Source organism: Chelonoidis abingdonii, chromosome 9, assembly GCF_003597395.2.
Source record: "Chelonoidis abingdonii isolate Lonesome George chromosome 9, CheloAbing_2.0, whole genome shotgun sequence".
NCBI lineage: Eukaryota > Metazoa > Chordata > Testudines > Testudinidae > Chelonoidis > Chelonoidis abingdonii.
The window spans coordinates 47696129-47712017 of NC_133777.1; the positions used below are offsets into that span (position 1 = coordinate 47696129).

General features: G+C 52.5%; 1 protein-coding gene across 6 annotated transcripts; it reads left to right on the top strand.

Moving 5' to 3' along the window:
* Positions 1-1504: 1504 nt before the first annotated feature.
* NEIL1 (nei like DNA glycosylase 1) lies at positions 1505-15469 on the top strand. 6 transcript variants are annotated; one of them, XM_032799768.2, is made up of 10 exons: positions 1505-1543; positions 2520-3170; positions 5163-5282; positions 6233-6296; positions 8461-8563; positions 10113-10237; positions 11967-11994; positions 12604-12665; positions 14121-14361; positions 15075-15469. In XM_032799768.2, the coding sequence occupies exons 2-10, from the start codon at positions 2692-2694 to the stop codon at positions 15119-15121; spliced, it is 1269 nt and encodes a 422-aa protein (XP_032655659.1). In that variant the 5' UTR covers positions 1505-1543; positions 2520-2691; the 3' UTR covers positions 15122-15469. The 6 variants fall into 6 exon arrangements, with proteins under 6 accessions (XP_032655659.1, XP_032655658.1, XP_032655660.1 ...); XM_032799767.2 differs by having other exon boundaries at positions 1510-1543; positions 2683-3170; XM_032799769.2 differs by lacking the exon at positions 1505-1543 and adding an exon at positions 1564-1658 and having other exon boundaries at positions 2683-3170.
* Positions 15470-15889: the final 420 nt, after the last annotated feature.

Below are 15889 nucleotides of genomic sequence, written 5' to 3' on the forward strand. Positions count from 1 at the left end.
AAGGCAGTGAAGTGAGTAACCATTTTAACTGCAGACTCTGAAATAATTTGGTAAATTGCTGTTAAACAGCAAACGACCGTGGCAGCCTTTTATTTTTAAGAACAAGGCTGTGCTCCATTGAATTGAAAGGCAATACAATTAAAATGGTACAAAGAATAGTTTGTTAATAATAATACCTAACTCTTCTATCACATGTTCAGAAGTAAATCTCAACACACTTTAAAAAGGTGGTCCGTATCATTATTCCCAATTTACAGGTGGGGAAACTGAGGCAGAGGGAAGGAAGTGATTTGCCCAAGGTCAGCCAGCAGCAGAGCTGGGACTGGAAACCAGTTCTGAGTCCTAGTCCAGAGGTCTCTCACCTCAGCCACACTGCCTAGGTTACACAACAGGTAACAAATAGATAAATCTTACCAAACTTAGTGTTATACATGGATAAGAGTAGCTTGGGTGGTAGAAGATAAAATAAAAGTTACAATAGCTCCCACAGTCTCTGAAGCTGCCGCTGGAGGCAAAATTAGATGGTGCTGAGGAGAGAAGAGAGAGGAATCATCTCTGAGTGAAAAGCTCGGGCATGTTGTGACATTGTGCCCAGCAAGTAGGTTATGAATAACTGCTCCGCAGGCAGGCTCTGGTAAATGTAACTGCGGGACAGGGAGGTGACCCATCCGCAAGGGGAAGCTGGCAGCAGTGCTGCTGAGGTGGTAGCTGCTTTAGGTGGGTGCAGGACAGTGGGATGCAGGGGTGTCCATGCAGCAGATGGTTGGGTGTGGGCGCAGGACAGTGGGGTGTATGGGTGTCCATGTGGTAGCTGCTCTGGGTGGGTGCAGGACGGTGGGGTACAGGGGTGTCTGTGATAGCTGCTCTGGGTGGGTGCAGGATGGTGGGGTGCAGGGGTGTCCATGTTGTAGCTGCTCTGGGTGGGTGCAGGATGGTGGGGTACAGGGGTGTCTGTGGTAGCTACTCTGGGTGGGTGCAGGATGGTGGGGTGCAGGGGTGTCTGTGATAGCTGCTCTGGGTGGGTGCAGGATGGTGGTGTGAAGGGGTGTCCATGTTGTAGCTGCTCTGGGTGGGTGCAGCATGGTGGGGTGCAGGGGTGTCCATGTTGTAGCTGCTCTGGGTGGGTGCAGGATGGTGGGGTGCAGGGGTGTCTATGGTAGCTGCTCTGGGTAGGTGCAGGGGTGTCCGTGTGGTAGCTGCTCTGGGTGGGTGCAGCATGGTGGGGTGCAGGGGTGTCTATGGTAGCTGCTCTGGGTGGGTGCAGGATGGTGGGGTGCAGGGGTGTCCACGCAGTAGATGGTTGGGGGTGAGGGCCTGTGCGGTGCTTTTCCCCAGCCAGCCATAGAATACAAGGCACAGGGCAGAGGAGGAGGAGAATTCCACTCCTTGCCCGTGCCCCAGAGCCCCTCCTAGCAGCCACGCAGGGTTGGAGACCTCCCACTCCCCACCCTGTAGGCTGATGCTCCCCTGTGGAACTACAACTCCCATCGTGCCCCGCGCTGCCCCCCCCCCCAGCCGTGGAACAGTGCGAGCGGGAGCTCAGGTACGCGGCAGGGCCTGCTGGCCGGTCGGTTCTGTGCTGGGACAGGCTTTGCGGGAGCTGGCCCTGGGCTGGGGCGGTGGGCGGGGACTGCGAAGCCGGCCTGCTGCGGAGCCTGGTTGTGTAATTGCTCCAGCCCCGCTGCAAACCCGAGCGGGAGAGTTCTAAGGAGAAACTAGCGGGGGGAGCCGGCCCTATACTTTATGGGGGGGCGGGTTGGGGGGCAAGCTGGCCCTGTACTCGGGGCCGGACCGGCTGGTGTGGGGAAGCTGGCCCTGTTCCGGGGGGGATGCTTGCTGGAGGGGGGAGCCGGCCCTGTTCTTGGGGGATGGGGAGACAGGCAGGGAGGAGACAGGCTGGTGGGGGGAAGCTGACCTTGTTCTTGGGGGGGGGATGCTTGCTGGGGTGGGGAGCCGGCCCTGTTCTTGGGGGATGGGCGGACAGACTGATGGGGGAAGTTGGCCCTCTCCTGGGGGATGGGGGGGATACTGACTAGGGGGGAAGCTGGTCCTGTGCCTTGGTGGGGGAGGGACCACTGGCTGGAGGGGGAAGCTGGCCCTGTACTCAGGGCGGGGGGACAGACTGGTGGGGAAAGCTGGCCCTGGGACAGGAGGGGGATATTGGCTGGGGGAGCAAGCTGGCCCTGTGCCTGTGGTCGGGGGGGACCACTGGCTGGGGGGGAAGCTGGCCCTGTACTCAGGGAGGGGGACAGGATGGTGGGGGGGAGCTGGCCCTCTGCTGGGGGGGTGAGAGGGATACTGGCTGGGGGGTGGGGAAGCTGGCCCTATGCTGGGGCTCCAGAGGGGAGCTTCCTGGCTCACAGGGAGCCAGGGCCCATCTCTGTTCCTGGTCCCAGCCAGCTTGGTGGTGCCCATCTCCTGGCTGTGCACTGGCTCCTCATGGAGGGGTTGGTGGCTCAGCCTGTGGCCTGGTGGTCCCTAATACCCATCCTCAATGATATCCTTGTCCACTGGCTCAGCCTTGCAGTTGTCCCATGCACACCAGCCGTTGGGTCCATGTTCACGGGCCAGGAGGGTCCGGCAAAGCCAGGGACGGAGAGAGCTGCCCGCCCTGATTGGTAAGATGCACGTGCTACAGTAGCTGCTGTGCCTTATGCCTGGATCTTGCCTTCATTTGGGCAGGTGTCTAAGATGCCAGAGGGCCCAGAGCTGCACCTGGCCAGCCGCTACATCAACACAGTATGTGCAGGGCTCATCTTCTCAGGGAAGGTGGAGAAGTCTGAAGTAAGCAAGAACCCAGAGGTGCTGTTTGAGAGCGATGCGTACCTGATCTCTGCCACCTCACGGGGCAAGGAGATCAAGCTGACCCTGACACCACTCAAAGAGGAGAAGAACACGCTCCCTGGCAGAGGGAGGGACAGGGAAGGGCTGAGCCAGAATGGTCTCCAGCAGCCCATGGATCTTGTCTTCCGCTTTGGAATGTCAGGCAGCTTCAAGCTCACCTCCGCAGCTGAGCTGCCCAAACACGCCCATCTGCGGTTTTACACCAAGGATAGCCCGCACCGAGCGCTCTGCTTCGTGGATGTCAGGCGCTTCGGGAGGTGGGAAGTGCATGGGACATGGCAGCCGGATCGAGGGCCATGTGTGATGGTGGAGTATGAGAAATTCAGGTGAGATCCACCATGACCTTTCATCTCTGCTTGAGAAACTGACCAGGAGTGTGCGTTGAGGGGAGTGGTGGGGGTGAATGAATGATAGACACAATATTCTAACCGTGAATTCTGTGGGAAGTCTGGTGATAGTATATGGGGCCTTTCACCATTACAGGGATATTTGTAGCTCACGTTTATGGAAACTCTGTCGTGGGTTGAAGACTGTCTGGTGCTTTGCATTCCCAGAAATCTTGCAATGAACAAGGGAACAGGCTTGGTTTAAACATCCTCCTGTGTGGCTTTTTCTTATATAACAAGTGAACAGCGCAAAAATAATTCTTAAGTATTGCAAAAGGGAAGAGCGCAGCTGGGCGATTTAACCCTCACAGCAATGGCTCTCCAGTGGCTATGCAGACCACCTTGCTATCCACTCAGTTCAGCATGTTGAGAACCAAGCTGGGGGAGGCTGAATGGTTGGGAATGAGGTAGGTCCATGAAGTCTGTTATGCAAAGAGGGAGGCTGGAAAAAGCTGCAGATCCCCTGGGTTATCTGACTATGTCAGAGACCCAGAGGGCTTTAGTCGAGCTCTTGTATTACTTTGTACAAGTTAATGTTTCACTCTTAATAGTGTCTATTACAGTCGTGAAACAATGCAAGAAAGCGAGAACCCTGCTGTAGCTACTTTAATACCTGCAAAATCCCATGGCAGGCAAGGAGGGGTTTGATGGATAAAGGGCCTGGTCCCCAAAGATATTGAGGGTCCTAACTTCTGTTGGAAGAGCCTAAATCCCTTAGAGGTTGTGGGCCAAAGTGCTCACTTTGTATTTCCCAGGTAGAATTCATAGCTGAAGGGTGTATCACCGACTGACAGAGGTTGGAGATTGAAAGGGGTCATTGGGTTGTTTGGTGTACACACGCATGCCTGCCTGTCCAGGTACCATATGGTACGTTCATTAGTAGATTTTCAGGGTTAGTTTTGAATTTGCTGAGCATTCAGGTTTCCACCGCTTCCCTTCCAATCTTTTCCCCCTTCATATTCTTAAATCTTCCTTTCTCTAATTGTATCCCATTCAGTCATCAGAAGCTTGATGAGTTTGTTAGTTAATTCCCTGAGCACCTTGTCAAAGGCAGGTTGCATAAAAGGATTCCAGAGTCTCCGGCATTGAGTCCTTGTTCATTTCCTCCCCCTCCTCTTTGATGAATGAGCTACTCTCTCTTCAGTGCATTTCTGCATGGCCACTTACATTTATTTCCCTTTGACAGCATTCCTTGAACCCTTGTCTTTCCACTGCAGGCCTCACCTGGCTCTACATGTTGGTGTTCCCTTTGATGTGCAGATCTTAGAGCCAGCCCTTCATAAAGCCACTCTTCAAAGGCTCCTTCTTGTTCTTTGCATTTGTCAGTTTCGGAGGGCTCAGACTGCCTTCGATGCCTTAATGGAGATCTCTCTCAGGGTTCCTCCAGCCTTCTTTATGCTGTGGTGGGTCTTTAAGGCTTCCTCTTATCACACTCAAATTTCTTAATTTGCTTCCCTGCAATCAAATACCTTTATAACTTCTGCATTCCGGGAACCCGTTTCCTACGGGGCTGAATTCAAGTAGCTTACAGCACTGCCCCTGCTAAGGAAACAGCGGGTCATCCCTGTACCTTTACCCAAAGGGTTTCGCCGCTACCTTTATCGTTACCTGCCTTATTTTAACGCCTCTTGATGTCTAATGCTGCCCACTCCCCTCTCCTACACAGATTGTTTGCATCTGTATTTACAGTCTTGCTATAAGAACCATTCCCCAAGGTTTCACTTGTGCCCGCTAGACCATAACCTCCATCATTTTTAGTTTCACTTCTCCCTGCTTATGTCTGGAGGCAGACCCTTCTGCAGCAGAAAACCCCCCTGGAAAGCAACCCCACCTCCCATGTTGGTTACTGTGTTGGAAGCACATCACAGGCTGATTGAGGTGGTCGTTTCCCCAGCCCCTCCTCCCTAGCTGACTGGCCCTGCTGTCTTCCAGGGAGAACGTGCTGAGGAACCTGTCTGACAAGGCTTTCAACAAGCCGATCTGCGAAGCCCTGTTAAATCAGAAGTTTTTCAATGGGATTGGCAACTACCTCCGAGCCGAGATTCTCTACAGGTGAGCAGGGTGCAGAGCGGAGAGGAGGAGGCCTGGCCTGAGGAGATGTGGTCCAGTTCCCTGTTCCACCTCAGGCTCCCTGTGTGACCTGGAGCAAGCCAGGCCTTGTTTACACAGGGATGCTGAGGAAAGTTCAGATGAAATAACTAAAGCTGTGAAGTTATTGCGTGGGACTTCGAGTGCATTAAACCCCCGAGGAGGATTCAGCTACAGCAAACTAAGGCCTCTTGACTTCTGAATGAGCCTCTTCAAATGAGGGGTTATGATGCACTTTCACTGATGTGCCTTCACTTCACAGCTTCAGTTAATTAGTCTGAACACCCTATGGAGACAAGCCCATAGCCTCTCTGTGCCTCAGCTTCCCTGTCCGTACAATGGAGATATTAGCACTACCTCAGGGGTTGGGAGGATAAATACATTAGCAAGCATGAGGTGCTCATGTATGTATAGGGTCCCTTTTACATAGTATTAGCCAGACCGTGTGATTCCCATGAGACCAGCACCATGGAAGGGTCCAAACTGTTGAGAGGCCACCCATTTCCCTTGCTGAAATGCAGCCAGCCCATGTCCATTCCAGCGCTAAGCATCCGCAGACAGCACTGCCAGGGCACCTCATCTTTGAGCACTGTGCAGTTCCTGCACTACACTCGCTGCCAACACAGCCCGACCTTTTTTTTTTCCCCTGAGTGGCCTATATATGCTGGGAATCTCAGATTTGGCCTGCAGTGACACTTTCAGTCCGGGACCTCGCCTGGGGAGCTGAATTACACTGTGCTCACTGAATGCACCAATGTTTTACTGTGTAGATTACATCCAGCTCGTCAGAGGTGAAAAGCCAGTGCTTCCGCCCACTGCATCAGCAATCTCCCTTCCCTCCCTTAGGCTGGGACTTCATTTGCATTGGCTGGCATTTGTGTTGGGGTCCTCATGTAACACATGGACTCTCCTAGGTTAAAGATCCCTCCTTTTGAGAAGGCTCGGACGGTGCTAGAGGCTCTTCAGCATCGGAAGCAGGTGAGGAGGGTGGAGAAGGCTCACCATGTAAACAGAAATGTTCCAGCTCATCACATAGAACTCGGGGTTCGGTGCTCACCCCGTAGCGCCTGAGAATCGCAGCGCACGGGGCATGATGGTGTAAGTGGCTCTCGGACCCTCTGCAGCCCCAGTTACGAGTTGTAGCTTTAACCCTAGAACTTCCACCGCTTCTGGTTCGGGTCCTGTTGCTCTTTCTTCTTGTTAGAATTGGCTGCTGTCTCGGAGGTGGATCCTTACCATGAATCAGGAGGCCAGACACAATGCTTTTGATCTGGGTCTCACAAAATCCCTTCTTACGGGGGATTCTCAGTTTAATTCTTCAGGCTTTACCCTCCCTGTGACGTGCAGCCACACTGCCATGGCCTGGAGTCTATCAGATCCCCCCTGCTCAGCCATATCATTATGTATATGGCTTGGATAGGTGACCTGTGCAAACAATAGTGGTGCCCATTTAGCAGTTGGCTCTGAGTCAGGCCTGGAGCAGGCAATGCTCCAGCATGGTGTTTGGAGGGGTGGTTTTCTGGAGAGCTGTGAGACAGGGCCTGTTCCCATGTGGTTGTTAAAGCTCCTCTGGCACCTTGTGCAAGCAGGGGTGTTAGCATCAGAACTTGCCAAATCCCAGCTCTGCTGACTGCATTCTGGCTCCTCAATTAGCTACGCGGCTTGAGCGGGAGACGGAATTCTTCCCTCCCCGTGCTCAGACTTGCTGTGGGCTCTTTAACAGTTCAGTGAGTGCATTTGGCTCCTCCATGAAGGAATCGCTCGCTTCCTCATGTGATATACAGCATGAGTATGCTTAGTTTATAAAGCACGTTGGGGTCCTTTGGGAGGACAGATGCTACGCAAACATCCGCTTATCCTCCAGTGCCTTTAACTCCTAGGAATTGCTATGCAAAAGTGCTGCATGTAAACCTTGTTTGCAGATCTTGAGCCAGATGGACCATGACTGTCTATCATGGCATATACATCTGTGGCTCCTGCGCTGTGATACACTGGCCTTTGCTGAGGGGGACTGCACTCTGAAATATGCAAGTGGCTACTATACAAGGCAGTCACTTGACCATTCCCTCCCCCTACCAATCTCAAATGTACTCAAAGGGATTTAGGCACCAAACTTCCACTGATTTCAAGGGAAGTTAGGAGTTTAAGTACCTTTGGGCACCTGGGCCAAAGATCTTAGTTGCTGTGAAAATAACCTACAACTAAGAGGACCGCACTAGTTTAGGCTCCAAATCTGACTATTATGGTCTAGTGCTGTATGACCTCTGGAGGGGAAGTGGCTATTTAAAAAAAAAACAAATACCATTTTTGTCTGACCAGCCTTTCTCCCTCCTCCCCCCCGGCCTGTCTCTGTAGCAGTGGTTAAGTTACAAATACCTGCGGTGCAGTCAGTGATGCGTCCCAGCCATAAGAGATCTTTAGCTTTCAGATGCAGCCAGGCTAAATTCAGCCCTGCGTAGAGTGGTAAAGTGACTGATGTATACAAGTGGGTACTTTACAGAGGCAGGTCAGATTCCCAACTGCAGCAAAGTCTATGGAGTTAGCCCTGCTTATGCCAGGGCTGAATTTGGCCTGGTATCTGGAAACAGGGAGCATTTAGCAGCTGGAGGGAGAGGAAGCTGGGTTGGAGCACATGTCAGGGCAGGCTTAGGCCACTGGTGAGGGAAATCTCGGGGAGGGGCAAGGAGCAGGATGGCTTGGCAGCTGTGGAGGAGTTGCCTTATAGAAGGGCTGGACAGGTAGGAGGGGACTAGGCTGGTTGTTTTTGGAGTGGGACCAGTTGCTACAGAGGGGCTTGGAGTAAGATCTGCACCGCAGTCAAAGGTGTAAGTGCAGCCCGTGTCGACATAGCCAAGCTCTCTTTGATTCTATCGCCTCGCTAAAACTAGCAGAGAGGCTGTGGCGCCCGGGCTTGCCACCCCAATACAAGCCTGCCTGGGACCCGGGGTATGTACACCGGTGGCTATTACCAAGCTGGCTTAGGTATGTCTGCACCTGCTGTAGTTGCACCTCGGATTGCAGGGTTGGGCCTACCCTTCCTGGGAGGAGGAAGGGCTGGATGTCTGGGGAAGGGTTGCATGGGAGAGGGTTGGCTTGGGCTGTGTCCGGGCTGCCTGTTTGAATCTCCTCCTCTCAAACCCAGCAGAGTCCGGACCTGACCTTGAGCAAGAAAGTGAAATTAAAGCAGGAGAATCCAGACCTGCTGGAGCTCTGCCATGCGGTGCCCATGGAGGTCATTCACATGGGTAAGGAGGCAGCTCAGGGAGCACAGCCTTGGGTTCCTGCCCTGCAGCGGGCCATGGAGCCTGCGGGTGGGGGTGACTCAGCCGCACCAGCAGGAGGAGGTGCAATGAGATGTTGGAGTTGGGATTGGATCCCTGCTGCCTCCAGCTGGGCAGACACTCAGTGACAAGGGAGGGGTGGGACAGAGCCCTCCTAGGGTGGCTTGGGGCGAGGGGTAGCGGGAAGCAGGGGCTCTGTATGAAAACGCTCGGACTGAGTGTTTAATGCCAGTGGGAGGAGGCTGGGCCTTTGCGTGAGAGGCAGGATGACACCAGAGGTGCTGCATGGGGCGCACCAGTGGCCCCTGCAAAGCTACTTCCATCACGCTGAAATTGTTCAGGTTTCAATGGGTAGCTATTGTCATAGGCCAGTAGCAAAACTCCTCAGCAACCAGAGACAGGACACTCGATGGGGAGGGCTCTGCGTTACTCTAGAAAATTCTTTCCCAGGATTCTGCCTGCTGGCTCTTGCCCCCTTGCTCAGGATCTAATTGATCACCATATTTGGGGTCAGGAAGGAATTTTCACCCAGGTTAGATTGTCCAAGAACCTGAGGATTTTTTGCCTTCCTCTGCAGCATGGGGCACAGTTCACTTCCAGGTTTTAAACTAGTGTCAGTGGTAGATTCTCTGTACCTTGAAGTCTTTAAATCCTGGTTTGAGGACGTCAGTAACTCAGCCAGAGGAGTGGGTGAGTGAGGTTCTGTGACCTGCAATGTGCAGGAGGTCAGACTAGATGATCCTGATGGTCCCCTCTGACAGTAAAGTCAGTAATGGGAGAGACCCATGGTGGCCCTGTTTGCTGAAGAGCCGAGAGCAAGTGCATGTACTGTATCCCTGCTCAGTATTCCCAACACAACGGTTGATTGCACAGGACAGACTTCACTGCCTGTCCCAGCTGGGATGTGTCCCTGACTCTATCTCTGGGACTAAGCGAGGAGAGGCCCCATGGTCCATCCATTATTTTCCCTCTCTTGCATCCTTTCTGGTTCTGCCTCTGCTTCAGCCTGCTGTAGGTTGTGGCCAGACTTCCCCTGAGGATTTCAGCAGACAGACCCCTCCGCCCCGCGAGAGCTAACTGCATTGCGCTCTGGCTGTGGTGGCCAAGCCAGACAGTTGCAGACATTGGGGGAGATGCAAAGCAAAGACGGGTGAGCCCGGCTACAAGAGAAATTGACGACCTCTTGGTTTATCTGAACAGTGATGTCTCCAGCTGGTGTGGAAATAGAGGCACTCCCTTAAAAACACCAAGCTCCAGAGAGCTGAATGCTTTCAAACTGTGTTTGCAGGCTGGAGAGGTGCAAATCCATCTCCAGGCCATCCCACATGGGGTATGTGAGAGGGAGCCCCGGGAAGGGTTCAGAAAGCTGTAGCTGAGCATTGCTGCTGCCCCCAGCAGGGGTCACTGTAGCATAGAGCAAAGCCCACAGCTGATCAGCCCCTCACTGCTGGAGTAGCAGGCGGAGCCCTGTAGCTGAGAGTTTTCCCTGATGCTCATTTTTATGTCCCACCAGGGGGGATGGGTTATGGCCCGGAGCCCTCTGACGATGCCGCGGCCTTTGAGGAGTGGCTGCAGTGTTACGGTGTCCCTGGCATGAGGTCGCTGCACGATGGCAATGGCAGGACCATCTGGTTTCAGGTATGAACTGTGGTGGTCTTGCATTTGGCGGGGCTTGACTCATGACTCATGTGGGGCTTGACCCTGCTGCAAGAGGAGCCTGGCAGGATGCCTGCCCCAGGGCTGGATTAATGCAGAGGCTTTAGGGGCTGCAGCCCAGGGCCTTGGGCTAAAGGGGGCTCAGTGGGCCAGATATGGCCCACTGCTTCTTTTCATCCAGGCAAGTCTCAGCCCTGTTCCCGAGCTTCGGCACCCCACCCTGGAGCCGCCCCTGCGGCCCCTAGGTGGGGGTGTTCAGGGAATCTCTGTGTACCAGCTCTACAGCTCCCATTGGGTGACGTGCCGGCCACCTCTGGGAGCAGAGCAGCGTGGAGCCAGGGCAGACAGGGATCCTGCCTTAGCCCTGTTGCGCCGCCAACCAGGAGCTGCCCAAGGTAAGTGCCAGCCAGCCAGAGCCTACACCCTGCACCCTAATCCCCTGCTCCAGCCCTGAGCCCACTCCCCACTTCAAACCCCCAGAGTCCCCACAAAATCTAATAGCCCTGGGCCCACAGGAGAGAGGATGCAGCCCGTCCCGCTCTGCATCACCAGGAGACATTAGCTAAGCCTAGCACAAAGTCTATCCCTTTGTTACCTGCACAAAATACTCTGTCACTTGCACACTCTAGAGCACCCACCTCTACCTAGTTTCTAGGGCTTAGGTGTGACACTCTTAATTTAGGCACTCTAACTTCACCCCTCCGTGGACTCTGGGCTCTACTCCTCCAGGCTCAGAGCAAACACCCATTCCCTCTGGACTCAGGGCCTAATCTTTCTGAGGGTTTGCAGGGTCGTTTACCAGTGAAGGAGCCTTACACAGTTAAGCTCTATTTATTAACAATCACCAAAACAGAATGCACATGCTACACATACAATGCTCCCAATAAGACAGATGAACTTTCCCTGCTGGCCAGTCAGAATCAGGTCATCTGGGGGACTCGAGTTTCTGCACGGTGTGATTGGCAGAGTGTTGAGGTCTGGCAGCTCTGATCCTGGGGCTGTGTCCTGGAGTTGGTTCCCAAGAGCTTCCTTTTGGGCCCCAGTTTATATAGTGAAACTTGAGTCCTGCTTAGCTAAAGACAAAACAATAAAGAAATGAGGATTTCCCAGCCACAACTATAAGTGATTTCTTGCCAGACAGAATGCTGTCAAACTGAGTCTTTAACCATCTTGAGATCCATTTCTTTATCTGGTGATAGTGGATGCTGTTAGGACAGGGTGTCCTTATCAGCCCGATGCTGCATTTTTTTAATGTAATTTAGATGGAAAGTGAGGATGTGACTTCCTGCTGCTTAGCTAGTGGCTGCCGCTCTCAATATGGCTGCAGACAAAAGCCTTGGCCTTACCATATGGCTACAAGAAAAGGCCTTGTCCTTACACTTAGAGACTCAGAGATCTCTCCCGCTCACCAGCAAGGAGACCGGATGTGCTCAAGAAATCCTGTCCCGCTCACCTGGGCAACTTGGAGGAGGGGTGGAAAGAAATGGAGGACACAAACTCCAAGTCTAGAGTGCCAACATTTGGGCTTTTACACTATTTTGAGTGAGCTACTGCTGCTCCGAGATGACATTCTGCCACTGCCTGTTGCTCTGGCTAATGTACGGGTGCCCCTGCTGCAGGGTCTGGCAGCATTGCTGATGCGTGATGGGGGTTTGAACTGCCCTTTGGATTGGGTTAGGGCACTGTCTGAAAGCTCTTTCTTTCTTTGCAGGGGGAGCCTGGACCTATGGCCCCGAAAGGTGAACATCAGCTTTACTCTTCCATGCTTTGCAGGGTTCTCTTGCTTCTGGTTGGGTTGGGAGAGGCAGGGAGAGCCGTCGCTTGCTGTGGAATTGTTAAGGAAACAAGCGATGCTCTTCTCAAATTCTAGCTCGCTGCCCAGAATCCAGTAGTGGTTACTCATCATTACCCCTGGGTGACAGTTCAGCAGCCCGGGTGAAAGGAGATAGTGAGTCTCCAAGGGTCCCATTATTGTTGGCAGCCCAGTATCAAGTGGCCTGTGTACCCTACAAGTGTCCATGCATGTGAACGTGGGGAAGCTACCACTGTCGCTCTCTGTGCTATACCTGCTCTGTGGAGGGAGAGCTACGCAAACCAGCCCAGTCTGAGCACCCTCAGTGCACTCAGTTCATGTACAGTCCAGGCAGGATGTCCACAGAACCAGGCCAGCTGTGTCCAACCTCTCTCAGAACCATCTCCAAGATTCCAGACCAGATGGGGGAGCTTTTCTTCCTTGGATGGCTTCCCAGAGGAACAGGGGGCTGGGGATTAGACCTCTGACTCAGCTGCAGTGAGGCCCCTTTCTCACCTCCAGAATTAAACTATCATCTTAACAGTCTCTCCTGCAGGAAAAAAGTCCCGCAAGAAGCGCTCGTGGGTGAATGGTGACCCTGAGCCTCCAAGTCCAAAGGTACAGAGCCTTTGTCTAGACATCTCCTGTATCTCTCAGTTTTATGGGGCCCCTTGACTCCCAGAGTCATTCTCCTGCTGCCCCATTGTGCATTTCATGGGATCTTTGTATAGAAGAAGCTGAACACCATCTCAGCCTTCACAACCCGCCCGTTATTCCCAGATGAAAAAACTGGTCCCTCTCTGTTCTAATGTGTTGCCATTAGGGTTTGATGAATCAGGACTGGAACTAATAGAACCCAACCTCGCACTCTTGCCTTCTAAGCACTACCCTAGATAATACCACCTCTCAACTAGCCCCCTAAGTCGTGGACACTTTACTGACACATATCCTAACACTAGGTGTGTTTGTCCATACGATTGTACAAACATCTCTGTAGAGAGGCTCAGCATCCCAGAGATATTCTGATAGCTGGGATCTCAACCCCATGCTCTCATTAAGTTCATTTCAGGATGAAACAAACGCAGTACAAGAATAACAGGTTACTTTATTTTTTAGTAGTCTGCTGGCTTGGCAGTTCTGTCATCCACTGGCCTCGGGGTGGGGTTAAAGAAACAAGCTTGTATTGTCCAGACATTATTAAATCTCGTGTTCGAAGGTGAGCAATGTACTGCAAATGTCTGTTACTTGAGTAAGAGACAAATTGCCAATAGGGTCATGCTGACCAAGGGGCATCTTTGGAACAATGGAAGTTTTGCGACTTGGTGAAAGGAAGCACCTTACGGGTGGGTACAAATGCAGCTTTTTTTAACTGCTTAAGTCCCTGCAAAACGTTTAATCAAAATACAGCTGCTATTGACCTGAGGCTGTGACGTGACCGGTACTACTGCCCTTGTTTGGGTTAATAGTGAAACAGCTAATCTATTCCCCTTTGTTGTTAAACTGTGCAAATCCGCAGACATCCCTACGCACCTCTGGCTGGCAGACTGTCAAATACCTGTGTTTGTCTGCCTGTGTAACATAGGCACTATCAAAATAAATATTCTTTCTAAGGGCCAGCCAAGAACCCCACTGCACTAGGTGCGGTACAGACAGAGTAGTAGATGGTCTCTGCTCCTAAGCCAATGATGTGAGCTCTGTCTGCGTTGCACAGCACCAAATGTTCTCTCAGCATGTATTGTAAAGGCTGCGTGAACAGCTGGTGATGTGCATTCCTGAGGTGGAGAACTTTAGGGAGAACAAGGCCAAATTTTCACATTTGGTGCCTGACTTTAGGCAGGTTAAGTTTTAAAACTTGCCCCAGTTTGCTCCCAGCTGATGTGTGTGGAGTAAACTCCATAGAACAGATGGTTCAAACTGTGCATCTGACCGTTGAGCCAAGAGCAGCTACAGCACTTCGCACAACAGCCTTTGCCCCTGGTTCCCCTGAACTTTCTAGTGAGACCCCCAAACATACAGAAGAAGTTAAAGTCACATCCCTGTGACTGGGAGTGCACATTTCAATCATCTGCCTAGGTTACAAAGCCGGTGCCTAAGAGAAGTTCGAAGGGCAGCAGCGGCCAAGAGAAGGTAGCAAAGCGATCTGGCAGGAAGAAGGGGAAAGAGCTCGTTCAAGGAGCCGAGAATGCCAAGGCACATGAAGCAAGAAAGCCAAACACCAGGTCCAGAAGGAAAGCATCAGCAAGTCAAGCGTCTCTCACGAACGAAGCTCCTGCTGCAGATAGGAAGAGGCAGGCATCTGCTCGGAGAAGCACAGGTTAGAATGCTGCACTGGCTCCAACATAAGAATGAGACAGGGATAGGCCCGGATGGTTTATGCCGGTCAAGGTCAATCTGGCTGTTTTTCAAAAGTGGAATAAGAGAGCTTGTGTTCTGCAGGGAAAGGGAAGCCACATCCACCACCCACACACTGTAGGATTGTTGGCCGGGCACTGGAGTTAGAAACTCTGAAGCTAATTTTCTGTGCACGTGTTGTGTGACCAGATCACTGACCGTAGATATGGTGGGTCCGCAGCGAGTGATTCCTTAATAAACACCAGGATAGCAGACTGGTGGGTTGAGGCAGGAGATGCCTTACATAGGATCTTGGGGCCCCAGTTCTGCTGCTTTGACTGCAGAATTTCCAAGTATCAGGATGCAAATCTTTAAAATTGCCTGGTCTGCTCAAGGCAGGGTGGGTACTAAGAGAAAGAAGGGTTAATCATGAGGTGATGAGGATGGCTTTGAGGACCCCAGCTGCAGTAGAGGGGAGGAAGGAGAGGATCTGGCCAGGACTGAGATCTGAGTTCTATTAGGAGGAAATTGGCACTTCCCCTGGTGCCCCCAGGATTCTCAGGCAGCAGAGGTAGCTTCCTACCCCCTTCAATCTTCCCGTGGGAGAAAGTGAATTTCCCCTGCTGCAGGGTACAGGCAACTTGACTGTCAAACTTTGCCCTCTCACTGCTCTGACTTTCTCCCCTGTCTTTTTAGGAGCAGCTACTGCTGCCCCAAGATCCAGGCGGGTGAAGGCTGAATGACTGGTCTGGCCCGGCATCTGTCCTCGCTTCAGCCTGGAGTAACTCAGATGGGAGCTCGCTTGCTACTGCTGCACATGCTGAGGGAGACGCGCTGGGAGCAGCTGCTGGGGTGACTCTTCTTTCAAGTGGGTGTGCCTGCTGCATTGTTTCTTAGATCCCTTCTCAGAGGGGCTTGCTGCAGGGGCTCTAAGCAGCTGATGCAAGAGCCCTGCCCCATGAAATGAAGATGATGATGCCGTGGCGTCAGCCTCCCTGCTCACCCTCCCCATAGTGTGGTTCTCTGACCCAGCTGCCAGTGCTTTTAGCAATCTGATTTTAGTACTAACAATAAAATGTTTCCATAAAGAATCCCTTGTGTGGCTGCTTTGCTGTCACTGCAGGAGACTGACTGCTGTTCTGAAGGCCAAGTATTAGGGCAAAGCAGCAATACAGTAGTAGTGGGGCTTACAAGGCATTCTGCTGGGACCTGCCCTTTCTGTGCGCTAGTGGCTCAGATGTGCCTCTTTTCCAGCTAGTTAAAGGGAATTCCTAGTGGCCATAGCTAAACTGTGCTGGATTCCTGTTGTGAGCATTCACATGGGGAAGGATGCTACAGAAATACCTGTCCATAAATGGAATAAAGAAGTCCTTCTACTCACTGGGAATTAATGGCAGATTCTTCTGGCGCCAGTTCAGGTGCTAGCCTGGATCATCTGGCTAGAACTATGTCGGGAGGGAGTTGGGGGGGCCTTTGACTGTGGGTGAGAACCCTGGCTCCTCATCTCAATT

What these genes read in the sequence shown, in the direction of transcription:
- NEIL1 (XM_032799768.2), top strand. Translation starts at nt 2,692, where the DNA reads ATGCCAGAGGGCCCAGAGCTGCACCTGGCCAGCCGCTACATCAACACA. An exon ending in CGAGCCGAGATTCTCTACAG is followed by an intron (nt 5,283 to 6,232) that starts GTGAGCAGGGTG and finishes GGACTCTCCTAG; the next exon opens with GTTAAAGATCCCTCCTTTTG. An exon ending in CTCTTCAGCATCGGAAGCAG is followed by an intron (nt 6,297 to 8,460) that starts GTGAGGAGGGTG and finishes TCTCAAACCCAG; the next exon opens with CAGAGTCCGGACCTGACCTT.